The sequence below is a fragment of the Gracilinanus agilis genome, chromosome 1, assembly GCF_016433145.1.
Source record: "Gracilinanus agilis isolate LMUSP501 chromosome 1, AgileGrace, whole genome shotgun sequence".
Classification (NCBI taxonomy): domain Eukaryota; kingdom Metazoa; phylum Chordata; class Mammalia; order Didelphimorphia; family Didelphidae; genus Gracilinanus; species Gracilinanus agilis.
In genome coordinates, this window is record NC_058130.1 from 124,309,395 (window position 1) to 124,322,841 (window position 13,447).

Here is a 13,447-nt window from a genome sequence, read left to right on the forward strand (position 1 = left end):
TTGAAATGCTTAAAAATGGTGCAACAACCTGAAGTTATGTGAAACAGTCTCTACTATGTTTGTTACTTCTCATTTGTAGTCTTTATCATATAAATAAAAGAGGAAGGGTACAACAAATGCCAATCATTTTTGGGACATTTATGAAGTTACAGAAAAAAATCAATATAATTTTCTGATAATTTCATTCCAACTCAAATTTATCCATACTTGAATTTTTCTGCTATGAGGATGACAAATAAAAGGTGAATCAGTTTCTGTGCTTCTTTCTCAAAAAAGGAATGGAAATTGACTGTTTGAATTCACTGCTTGATATTTTAATAACAGTTTGTAAAAACTAAAAATATTGGTACTCTACTTATGACACAAGTCAGAGGAACAGATGACTAATTAAGGACTTTACTACTCTGTCCTATCAGTATAGTATTTCTATTGATCAGAAGATTTTATCTCTAAAATATTATGTCTTTTCTCTAAGTAGTTAGACCAAGTGGAGATATTGCAAAGAAAAAGCTATATATCTAGTGCACAGGAATACTGGAAAAGTAAAATGTAATTTTATTTGGAATAAATGACCAAGAATTAGTTTTCTACATCCCTCCAACCTTTTCCTACCCCCCAAATGAAAACTTATTTCCCTAGACTGCAAGGCAAGAGCCACAATGTTGCCTATTATAAACTGGAGATGTTTATAGTAAGCTTTTGTTAGATGTATTAAAATGTATGCTGCTTCTTTTTTTTTTGGCAAAAAACAAAAAAAAATGGATCTTGATGAATGTTCCAGCATTTTAAAGATTTGAAGTATGGCTTAAGATAAGAATTGTGAAAAAGATAGGCCTGATTTTGGGGAATCCTGGGGATTTTCTTATACTATAAGCTTTATGAAGTTGGGAGAGAAAAATTTACAACCAAACCTAAGCTCAATTTTCATGAATTAACTACTAATTGCAAATAGCTCAGTTTTCCTCAATAAAAATTTAAATCTAGTTTTGTACAAAATATCTATTCTATAAAAATTCCTCATAAAACAAACTCCTGAAGTGATTACTTCTTAAAATTCATGATGTAATAAGCAAAGATGTACAACTCAAGGCAACAAAAATAATGACCTTTTTTTTTGAATCATAAAATATTTAATAAGGTATACTTTGGAGGAATATACTGTATATAAAATTTAAGATCACAATATGAAGCGATTTCAACCCTCTCCAAGCTAGTACTGTAATGCGCTGTAAATGTATTGCCACTGATAACAAGACCTACTGAAAGCATACATTTTTAACTAACACAAAAGTGGCTTGTTCAATGAAACCGTTTTTACACGAGAGTGTTTTGGATACCTCTTTAAGTGCAAAAAACACAGATCACATTACACTAATGTAGCAACAATGCATCCATATTGTTTTCATTAGTCATTAGTAGTCAACTTGCATAAGATACAAGAAAAAAAGCACGATGAAGCTCACGAAAATAGACAAAAATCAGCCTGCTCTTGCAAAAGAAAAATGAAAAAACATCATAATGGAAGAAAAGATGATTAAAAAAAGGATTATGCACACCATGTAATCTGTTCATTCAATTGAACTTGCTTAAGTGCTGCTAATTTTTTCCTGCTTAATTAAATTACATGGACCAGGCAAAACTAATATCCAGGAGGCAGTAGGTAGCTAAAATTTTGGTTGACCAATTAGTTGTCTAAAAAAATTCCCCAAATCCCTTTCCTCTGTCCTGAGGTAGTTGCAAAATAAAACAAATCATAAGTTGTGCATTAACTAAGCTGACCAGTTAGGGTTGAGGCCTCCATTTTCATTCTCATTAATACTAGTTGTGAATAAGTAACAACTGGGCCCTACCTTTTGGTGTTGATAGACAGTTGATAAATGGATTTCTTACTACATAAAAAAAAAGATGGTGGCAATGTGGGTAAGAGGGTTAGCGGCTTCAGAATGTGAAAATCTGCTGAGTCCCATTAAGTTTATTGGTCCACGGTTATCCTTTTTCTCGGTGATAGAATTCTCCTTTATTGTCTATAAAGCCACTGGAGAGGCAGAAGGTGGACATGTCATCGTCCTTTGCTATAGCCAGGGAAGAACTGGTCAAGTAATGTCTGCAGGATCTTGTTGGGAACCATAGTATAGTCTCTTCCAAGGTCATGGCGACAAGCAGGACAGGTGAAAACTTCAGCTCGAAAGGAGCGCTGTAAGCAACTCTAAGACAAACCAAACAGAAAGTCAATTTGAATGAAGCATGAGGGTAGTTGCCAGAGAAAGTATATCCAAGATTTACCTACATAATTTTCCAGTAATTATTAGAAGCCTTCATTGAACCCCTCACACCATATGTAAGTGATTTCTCCCTCTTAATTTCTTACAGTATTTGCCCAAATCTCCCCTCTTCACTTATCTTACTCTCCTTTGAATCATAGCTATTTATGTACTTGTTTTATTGCAATTATATTTATTGTGAGCTTTTTTAGAACAAAGTCAGTGTTTTTAGATGATCAGATTGCAGATTTAGATTAGAAGGGATCTCAAAGGCCATTGAGTCTAATACCTTAATTTTTAAAAACAAAATAAAAAATTACATGTAAGAAATTTTTGACAATCATTTTTGAAAAATTTGAGTTCCAAATTCTCTCCATCCCCCCAAGACAATAAGTAATCTGATTTGGTTATACATGTGCAATCATATGTATTAGTCATTTTGTGGAAGAAAACTCAAAAAGAAAAAGAAAGTGAAAAATAGCATGGTTTGGTCTTCATTCAGACTCTATCAGTTCTTTCTCTGGAGGTGGCTGGCTTTTCAAACAAGAGTATGGAATAGTCTCGAATCACTGTTTTGCTGAGAATAGCTAATAGTTGCTTTATCACATACTAATGCTGTTACTGTGTATAATGTTCTCTTGCATCTGTTAACTTCACTTGCATAAGTTTGTGTTAAGTTTTTCCAGGTTTTTCTGAAATCCTCTTGCTCATCATTTCTTAAGGTACAGTAATATTCTATAACAATCATATACCATGACTTGTTCAGCCATTCCCCAATTGATGGGCATCCCCTTAAGAGAGAAAGACAGTGAGATAGAGAGAAACAGAGTGTGTGTGTGTGTGTGTGTGTGTGTGTGTGTGTGTGTGTTAGGATACAGATCAAATAGTGGTATTTTGCTGGGTTAAGGGGTATGTTCAATTTTATAGCTCTTTGGCCACAGTTCCAAATTACTCTCCAGGAATCAACTCCCTAATATAGAAAAATTTTATAAATTATCTGCTAGTCTAACTAAAAAAGGCAGTATGGTGTAGTGGATAGAATTGGGCTTGAAGCCAAGATCTGTGTCCAAGTCTTACCTTTGACACAAATTGGCAAAACACCATACTTAGGTTTAGAGAAGGTGCCAACTGTCTTGATGAAAGGAGTTTCCTTATGCAAAAGTCCCCTATCCCAAGGAAATTACAGATCCAGGCCTTATCCTATTCTCAGTGACTCTCCTGCTGCTTTGTATATGATAGAGATTTAATGTTGAATTTAAATCAGTTGTATTGTTAAACATAAAGTTGGAAGGCTATAATGGAAATGATGTTTTAAATTTGGCCACAGAAGTCTCATAGAGCATGGAATAATGCAGACACGATGTAAGCCTGTAGGACTGACTACTCTTGACATTTTTCTCAGTCATCTATAATTTTTATTTATTCCCCTTCATACTGTGCTACTGATTGTTCTGAACCTTCTCAGCAATGCTCCAGAAACCTTTGTACCCTGGATGCTCATTCTTATCCCTGGACTTCACAAACTGGATCCTCAAGGATAGTCATCATTCCTTCCTTTCTAGGCTGCACTCACATCTTAGAGTCCTCCCTGATCTACTTATCCATGCTATCACTCCATAACTTTCCTTTCTTTTGTGACTAAACTCCTTGAGAATGCAGACTACAATAGATGCCCTTGCTTCCTTTCCTTTTTACTCTCTTCTTAACTCCCTAATAGTCTGGCTTCTGATGTCATCATTCAATTGAAACTACTCTCTCTTAAGTTACTAACAATCTCTTAACTGAGAAAGCTACTGGTCTTTTCTGTCTTGGGTCTTTCTAATCTCTCTTCAGCCTAACACCATCCATCACCCTTTTTTCCTTGACATTCTCTCCTAGTCCTGCTGATCTGACTGCTCCTTATATCCTCACCTGCTTTGTCTTGGATACTTAACCTTTTCAGAAACATGTTATTACCTAAAAATATTCGAGTAACAAGAATAAAATTACTTGCATATTAATTTTAAAAAGTTAGCCAGTCAAGTATTTATTAAGATTTTTTTGGCTGATAATACCAGTCTTTCTCTGTAATGCCCCTACATTGGGTACCTTTATGCTTCCTTTCCCTGCACTATTCCTCCCATTCATGGGATTCCCTTTTGGGTATTTTTTTTCTCCATTAGAATATAAGCTTCTTGAGGGCAAGGAATGTCATTATTTTTGCTTATATCTGTAAGGCTAGTGCTTAGCACAATCTGGTATATATTAACACTTACTGTTTTTTATATTTCATTTTTATTTTTTACCTTCTGTCCTAGTAACAACTCTAAGTGAAGGGAAATGGTAAGGAAAATGGGGTTAAGTGACTTGCCTAGGGTCACACCAGATAGTAAATGTCAGAGGCTAGATATGAACCTGGGTCTTCCTGATTCTAGGCCTGGTGCTCTATTCACTGTGCATCTAGCTGCCCCTAACAATGCTAATTGATTTTACTCTTTTCAAGTTTCTCCTTTATATTGTAACAATTTTAATCACCGAATGAAAAATTTGGAGAAAATATCTTTCTCTCCATATATAACTATATCCATATCTGGCTATGAGTTATGATATTTATATACCATGCCTTTAGCAACTTGATATATAAAATTTTCTCTTGATTAAAGGGACTGACTTGAGATAACATACATAATGAAGTATAATATTTCATATTTATTTTAGACCCCTTCAAAAGAAATCAGCTTATCCTATATATAGACATTCAGAATAGAATAATGTGAGCCAATCTGGTGTACAGATCATGCTTATAAAATGATTCTAGATAGTCTTTCTCTTAATACAGATGTACCAAAAGTTTTGCTAGTTTTAAGTTTTTTCAAAAAACAATTTTGAAGCTTAGAACTAGTAAGCCTTTTGGCATACTCATACTAGGTGGAAAACTGAAAATCAGTTCTTTACTTGTTGGCTGAGTAAAAACAGTAAGCTTCTACTAGCAAATGCAATCACATTCAACATAGAGCAACTAGAAAAACACTTCATCAGTTAATTGTTCTGCTTCAAATAAAAGATGTTCCTAATCCTCCCCATAAAACAGAAAAACAGATCAGAGTCTGGGGATTTTCCAGCAGAAAAAGTTCAGTAAGCCCATGCTATCAACCAGACTTACTTTACAGACATTGTGGAGGCACTCCGTTGTCACTGGCTGGTAGACCAACTCCTGGCAGCAGACACACATAAAGGACTGTTCCAGTATTTTCAGAAAATTCTAGAATAGTATCCAAGAGGCAAGGGTAGAAGAGTTGGCATTTTATTATAGTTTTGAAATAAAACTTTGAATGAAAAAAGTCCCTATCTTTAGCTAAAATTTCCTATGAGGTGAATTTTGCCAAGTGGTATTTCTAATTTCCTGATTCACATGTATATTTCAATAGCAGTTAAAGAAAAATCTGTGCCTACAGGTTATACCACTTGGCTTTAATCCCTAAGGCAGCCATACAGATGGAAGTCCTGGATTTATAGACACTGCTGCCATTCCCAAGTACCTTCAGATATTTACACATTGGCCTTCCTTTTCTGGGATGAGGCTCAGCTGCAGTTACATGTCAATTTTGGAATTTTATGTTAACCTTTTGCAAGAAGTCTTGGATTGTTTTGATTCTTTCTTCTGTTCCTAATCTGTAGACAATGTTGGGTAGCTTAAATGTCCCAGGCACATCTCAATGGCCATGTATAAGAATAGGGTGGCTCTCCACCTGATAAAGATCCTTTATAAGCAAAAGACAGACATTCAAAGAGTTTACAACTAGTGTTGGACTTGATAAAGAAAAGATAATTTTCTGAGGAAGATTTGGTAGAGACTTTATAGCTTATGGAATTAATAACAAGTATGATTTCTGCTTATTTATTAGGAAGAAGAGGTGCTATTGAAAAGATTATTTAAGAGATCATGCCCCAGAATTTCAACCTTAAAGAGAAGCTATTGAATTTTTTTCATATGGCTTGAAACATTTTTCATCTACAGAAAATCCTTTTAAGGACTTGGAGTTAGGAGATTTAACCAAATGATGACTTTTCCCCCTAAAAATATTAGCCTCATTTGCCCTATAAGTCACTCTCCTGTTCTCCAACCCATTTCATTTCATTCCTAAAATGTACAGTTAGAACAAGGTGATTTCTACAACTTCTTCCAAATCTAATCAATCATCCCACGACCCCAGGAAGAGAATAGGGAAAGTATCCTTCTCTTTCACCTTTCTTAATCTCCCTTCACATATAATCATTAGCTGAGTACAACATAAACAGAAGTCTATGTTGCCTTAGGCCAGTGACGGGCAACCTTTTGAGCTTGGTGTGTCAAAATTCACCAAAAAAACAAGCATAACTCGGGAGGTGTGTCATTGAGGAAAAAACATAATTTCACGATATTTATAGTTTAAATAACAAAATTGTAAAATTGTAATAGGTAAATTAATATAGGTAGAATTGTCATCTATAATGCACAGTGTCTACACTACACTACAGTAAATGTTTCATCCTTGGCACGTGGCTGCATGTCATCGAAAATGGCTACATGTCAGTGCTGACACACATGTCATAGGTTTGCATCACCGCCACAGGCTTTACAACTTTGCAGATATATCATATTTTAGAGTTAAAAGAGAAAATTAAATTCAAAACATATTTAAATGTTTACTATATGTTAAGACACTGTGATCATAAATGTAAAAGGCCTTAAAGATCATGCAGTCCAGCACTGTGAATCTTTGGAGATTGCATGCCCAAATGGAACCTTCTAGCCACCTGTGAGCCCCCTCCTACCACCCCCAGCATTACTGCAGGGAGGGGGGAGGGAGGAAGTGCTTGTCTTGGGCTGCTGGGCAGAGGGATGGGGCATGTGAAAAATGTCCTCAAGCCAGGCAGAGAGGCGGAGGGGAGCAGCCCCCTCTGTGCCACTGGGTATGCGTTCCATGTCTTCGCCAACACAGATCTAGTCAAACCCATTAATTTTAATAGCACAAAGACTGAGGTCAAGAGAAGGAAATAAATTTGTTCAACTCTCTCAACTTCTAAGTGGTAGAGCTACATGCAGGCCTCTGAACTGCGTTAGTAGAAATGGCAACTTTATAGTTTTTAGTAAATGAAGACACGATAATAATAATATACATTTCTAGGGAGGGCAGGTAGGTGGTGTTGTGGATAGAGTGCTGGGCCTGGAGCTAGGAAGATTCATCTTCCTGAGTTCAAGTCTGGCCTCAGACACTTATTAGCTGTGTGACCTTGGGCAAGTCACGTAACCCTGTTTGCCTCAGTTCTATCATCTGTAAAATGAGTTGGAGAAGGAAATAGAAAATCACTTCAGTATCATTATCGAGAAAATCCCAAAGGGGGTGTCATAACCACCACCAAACATTTCTAGGAAATAAGTTTTATGAAGTGTTTTGTCTTACAAACTACCTTAAAATTAGGTGGGCAAAGTTATTATCAATGCAATTTTACTGATAAGAAAACTTAAGACTAGGGAGTTTAAGTGATTTGTCCAGGGTAATGTAGTTTATATGTTTAACTACTAGTATTTGAATCCAGATTTCCTACTTCAAATTTGATGCCCGACCATACCACACTGCTTCATATTAAAAAATGTATGGAAATACTTTCAAAGTATGTTTACATGTGTGATGTTTATTTCTACAAGTTGTACATTTGGGTTTTCTAAACTGTATCAGTTTGAGTAATTAGACCTTTGTCAGAGTGTTTTGTTATAAAGATTTTTTCCCAATTTGTTGCTTCCCTTCTAATTTTGGTAGCATTGGTTTTATTTGTACAAAACCTTTTTAGTTTAATGTAATCAAAATTATTTATTTTACATTTTGTAATTTTTTCTAACTCTTGTTTGGTTTTAAAATCTTTCCCAGAGATCTGACAAGTATACTATTCTGTGCTCACTTAATTTACTTATAGTTTCCTTCTTTATATTCAAGTCATTCACCCATTCTGAATTTATCTTGGTGTAGGGTGTGAGATGCTGATCTAGAACCAATCTCTCCCATACTGTTTTCTAATTTTCCCAGCAGTTTTTGTCAAATAGTGGATTTTTGTCCCAAAAGCTGGGTTCTTTGGGTTTATCATAGACTGTCTTGCTGAGATAACTTACCCCAAGACTATTCCACTGATCTTCCCTTCTGTCTATTTGCCAGTATCATATTGTTTTGATGACTGCTGCTTTATAGTACAGTTTAAGATCTGATATTGCTAGGCTACCTTCCTTCACATTTTTTTCCAATATTTCCCCTGATATTCTTGATCTTTTGCTCTTCCAAATGAACTTTGTTATAGTTTTTTCTAATTCAGTAAAAAAATTTCTTGGTTGTTTGATAGGTATGGCACTAAATAAGTAAATTAATTTGGGTAGGGTGGTCATTTTTATTATGTTAGCTTGTCCTACCCATGAGCAATCAATGTTTTTCCAATTGTTTAGATCTAGTTTTAATTGTGTGGAAAGTGTTTTGTAATCATGTTCATATAATTCCTGTGTATGTCTTGGCAGATAGATTTCTAAGTATTTTATATTGTCTAGGGTGATTTTTAAATGGCATTTCTCTTTCTAACTCTTGCTGCTGAGATGTGTTGGAAATGTATAGAAATGATGATGATTTACGTGCGTTGATCTTGTATCCTGCTACTTTGCTAAAGTTGTTGATTATTTCTACTAGCTTTTTAGTTGATTCTCTAGGATTTTTTATGTAGACCATCATATCATCTGCAAAGAGTGATAGCTTGGTCTTTTTATTGCCTATTTTAATATCTTCAATTTCTTTTTCTTCTCTAATTGCTACTGCTAGTGTTTCCAGTACAATGTTAAATAATAGAGGTGATAATGGGCATCCTTGTTTCACTCCTGATCTTATTGGGAAGGCTTCTAATTTATCCCCATTGCATATGATGCTTGTTGATGGTTTTAGATACATGCTGTTTATTATTTTTAGGAAAGGTCCTTCTATTCCTATACTTTCTAGTGTTTTCAATAGGAATGGATGCTGTATTTTGTCAAAGGCTTTTTCAGCATCTGTTGAGATAATCATGTGATTTTTGTTGGTTTGCTTGTTGATATGGTCAATTATGTGAATGGTTTTCCTAACATTGAACCAATTGCATAAATGAGTAAAAATCTGAGAACAATATAATTTAGTTAGGATGAGGGACATTTTCCTGAGCTTTAGAAGAACTTATAAATCTATTAAAAACTTGGTTTCATTAAGATTTCTTGCCAATAAGCATCTACCTATAGCAAATTGCTAGTTTAAAAAAATTGCTAGTTAAAAAAAAACCTGCTAGTTAAAAAAAAGGAGTAATATCCCAAAGTCCAGGAGTCAAGGTAAAAACAAACCTTACATTTGGTCATTATCTCCCAAAATAACACAAGCAATTGCATTTTCTACATCTTAATGTGTTGCCTTTGGTGAATGAAAAGCAAGATGACAGTCTTTGGACTGTCTATAGGAACTGAAAAGCGCCACCCCCCCAAAAAAAGAAATGTGTTTTTTTTTTTTTTTGTCATTCTTAACATTGTAATTTAACTGAATTTGAACATACTGGTCCTTCCTTCAGAGATGCAAGCACTTCATCCCATAGCTTCTGGTTTGGACAGTCCTGTCTAATCAGATTCTGCTGTTGTGTGGTCAGCTGGAAAGCCTCGCCTTTCTCTCCATCTGTCATTCTTCTGGTTTTAGAGCCACTTCCAGACTCACCTTGACCTACTGAAAAATAATATTGGTAGAAATATCAACATGACTGGTCCAAGCAGCACTACAATGCAAAAGTAGAGCAAATATCAAGAGTTTCATTTGTGAAACAAAGTCTAATTATCTTGATAACTGTTACCTTGAGCAATAATACAGTTTCAGATAAAGGTCTGTTAAAAGTATAGAGGAAGGACACTAATGATATCATTAGTTTGCTAGGCTAGTTGGTGTTTGAAGGCTAGCTGGGATATCCTTCTCCTTGACTAGAGGGCTTCAAAGGGTTTTGTCCTTGTGATGAAGATTGAGAACAGGGAGGAAGAGGAACCAGTGTTCAGATAAAGGACTTCTATGGGGTATGGTGTTCACAGTTTGTCAGAGCTTAGCGAAATGCCTGCCCCGTAGATAGCCCTTCTGAACAGGTTCCTGTCAGGGAGACAGTAATGGCTGATGGCTTTGGGTTTTGTGTAACAGAAGCCTGTTAGAATTGTCTCCCTGGTTTTCCTCTTTGCCCAATAACCTTCCCAGATATCTTTGAAAGATCTTATCTGACTGTCTTTAGTTAACAATCAAAGGGGTGGTTTAATGAATCAGGATCAGGGATGGGTTTGGAGAGTGGGAACAGGAAAACCTTAGTCTGATCACCAGTATGCTATCCAAAGGCTCCCCCTAGAAAACGTTCTTGATTTTCTTCTATCTGCTAACCTAATCTAACTGAGAGATTGCAATATCTTTCTAAAACTGGCGCAGAGCCCTTCAAGCCACTGTAAAAGTTTGGCCAGCCCTCTTTAGTTGTTGTCCAGGAGAAAACAGGCTCAATCACAGGTCTTTCAGGTTCAAGGGAAAGGTTAGGAAATCCTCAGGTATCCAGGGATTCGGATCCTGACGTGAGGTATCCACTTCGTACAGGTCAGCATCCAGAGACGAAAACTCCCCTACTCTTCCGCCCAGTTCTTTTCCCAGAACCCCTTGCTGATCCTTCCAATTGTCACTCCTGTCCTTCAAGTCACTCTGTAACATTCCAAAAGTCCCCCTCTGTGCAAGGTTTCTCCTACAGTCAATTATAAGAATTTTTTTAAAAAAGGAGAGATTCATGGGATTTAGAATTGGCAATGTCCTGCAAAGTCTTTCTAAAGCTCTTGTTTTATTTAAAAGGAAATGAGTCCCAGTGCAGTTAAGCCCAAAGTCATGAAATTAGTAGCAGAGGCATTTCTTTCTTATTTGCTTGTGTCTATTAACCATGTACAATACTTGTATTTTAATCACTTTCACAATAAAAATAAATATAAACAAATGAAAAAATAATAATTTTGATATTATGTCCTCAGTCTAAAGAGAAAGTAACACCATTCCTTTAACTTCTCAATAATCAAAATTATTTTCTTCCTAGTTTACATAATAAACTGTTTTATGAAACATCCAGCCAATGACATACCATCAATTGATCTTTTCTGTTTTTCACTGTTTCTTTTGCTTGACCCCTTCTTCACAGGTGGCTTTTTGATGTTATCTTTCTTTTCTTTACTTGCCATGGCTTCTTCATAGCCTGGTGGATACTAAAAGAGAAAACGACTGAGATTTAAACATAATCTTTAAAAAACAGGATCATGAATTCTGAAAGGGAACTGATAAAGAAAGAACAAGAGATTAGGAGAAAGGCTAAATAATCCCATATTAAAAGTCTTTAAAGGAAACAGTTATCTAAAACTTTAATTTAAAGAATTTAAGGAAACCAGGAAGATGGCAAAGTCTCTAATTTTGTTTGAAATCAACATGTTTGAAATCAAATGTAAAGAGGAAACAAAGTAAATATGTCCTACTCCATAATTCATGTATCTTTAAAGGTAGTTAGAACTAAGATAGTAGGGGGCCATTTAATATTGCAGTACTATCACATGAGGGAAGATCTGTTAAGAAGAATGCAATAGAACATTTTGGAGGGGGGGTTGTCAGGAGGAAAGAAGGTAGTCTATTAAAAATAAAAGCCCATTAACTATAGATTACTAATGGCATCAGAACAAATATATGATATAAAGTGCAAAATATATATGCATATGTTTTTATTATACATTGATAGAATTGTCTTGAAAATCAATCTGATGTGATTTAAGCTTGAGTTGTCTCAGGCACATTGTCTCTTTCATTCACCATGACTAAATTAAATTGGAATGTTCCTAAAAGTCCCAAATTTTACCTACAATACCATAGAACAGTGATGGGCAAACTATGGCTCACAGGCCAGATGTAACCTCCTGAAATGTTCTATCTGGCTGTACAACATTATTCCTAATCTGATGAATACAATGAATAGGATACAATACAATGAAATTTTGAAAGAGTTGCCTTAGAAACAGACTGACAGATGAGCATTTCCTTTCCTTTGGCCCACTCTTTAAAAAGTTTGCCCATGTAATACAAAAGTTGCAAGAGGGCTTTTTGCTCTTGCAGAGGACCAACTGAAAACTTCTGGCAGTTGAGCCTTAGAATTCTAAGAAAGAGTTCAGTTGGTCCTTGACGCTTGAGCAGAGTGGAAGGATCAACCAGAGCTCTATTTTGGCTTTTGGTTTGCTTTGGCCTGTGTTTGTCTTTAGACAATTTGTACCTAGCTAATTTCTCTGGACCTCTCCCTGACCTTCTCCATATTATTTCCCTGTTTTCCCTGCCTGTTTCCCGGGGCTCTGGGAGGCAGGGTGGTTTTTGGGTTTTTAGTGAAAAGACTTTGTGGGTTTAGTTTTCCCCAATAGGCAAGTAGGACATCCTTGAATTCTAACTATCGCTTCAGTATACCCTCTACCTTAAAAGCAGCCAAATCTTCCCAGGCTGAGAGAGCAGGTTCTCTCTCAGTCTAACCTATTCCTGAGACCCTCCCCCATCTTGAGTTTCTCCCTAGCAGTTGTCAGAAATCCCAAACTCCTCTCTCCTTCCAGACCACCCTGAAACATTAATAAACCCTTGGTTACCTAATTAGACCCTCTGGAGAATCTTTGTGTTGAAGAAACTAGGTAAAGGTGAAGGGGAAGAATAATTCTCTTTTATTTCTTGAGGGAAACTGGAGGCATCCATCTTGGGGGGAAGTAGTTGCCCAATGCTTCCTCCTGAATCCCTTCAGTTTCATTGACAGGGAGGAGCCTTGTGATTCCTCCTTTGAGGACTGGAGAAACTGACTTAGGGGATAAATTAGAAATGGAAAGAATACAGTAACCACCATCTGAAATATTTTCCCAAATGAAAACTCTGAGGAATATTATAGTCAAATTTCAGGTCAGAGAGAAAGTACTTCAAGAAGTCAGAAGGAAACTATTCAAATGCCATGGAGTCATAGTCATAAGATTTAAGCAGTTACCATATTAATGGTGAAGGCACCTTGGAATATATTACGGAATGAAAAAAGTTGGGAGTACAACCAAACATCACCTACCCAGCAAAACTGAGTATAATCCTTCAAGGGAAAAAATAGATATTTAATGAAATAGA

General features: G+C 35.9%; 1 protein-coding gene across 1 annotated transcript in view; it reads right to left on the bottom strand.

Annotated features, from left to right (window-relative positions):
* Window positions 1-1,153: 1,153 nt before the first annotated feature.
* UHRF2 (ubiquitin like with PHD and ring finger domains 2) overlaps window positions 1,154-13,447 on the bottom strand; it is a 167,323-nt gene continuing 155,029 nt past the window's right edge. The window contains exons 13-16 of the mRNA XM_044656620.1: window positions 11,409-11,529; window positions 9,828-9,991; window positions 5,404-5,502; window positions 1,154-2,206 (exon numbers count right to left, since the gene is read on the bottom strand). Of these exons, the coding sequence (XP_044512555.1) occupies window positions 2,060-2,206; window positions 5,404-5,502; window positions 9,828-9,991; window positions 11,409-11,529 (531 nt within the window). The 3' untranslated portion in view covers window positions 1,154-2,059. The remainder of the gene's footprint in view (window positions 2,207-5,403; window positions 5,503-9,827; window positions 9,992-11,408; window positions 11,530-13,447) is intronic.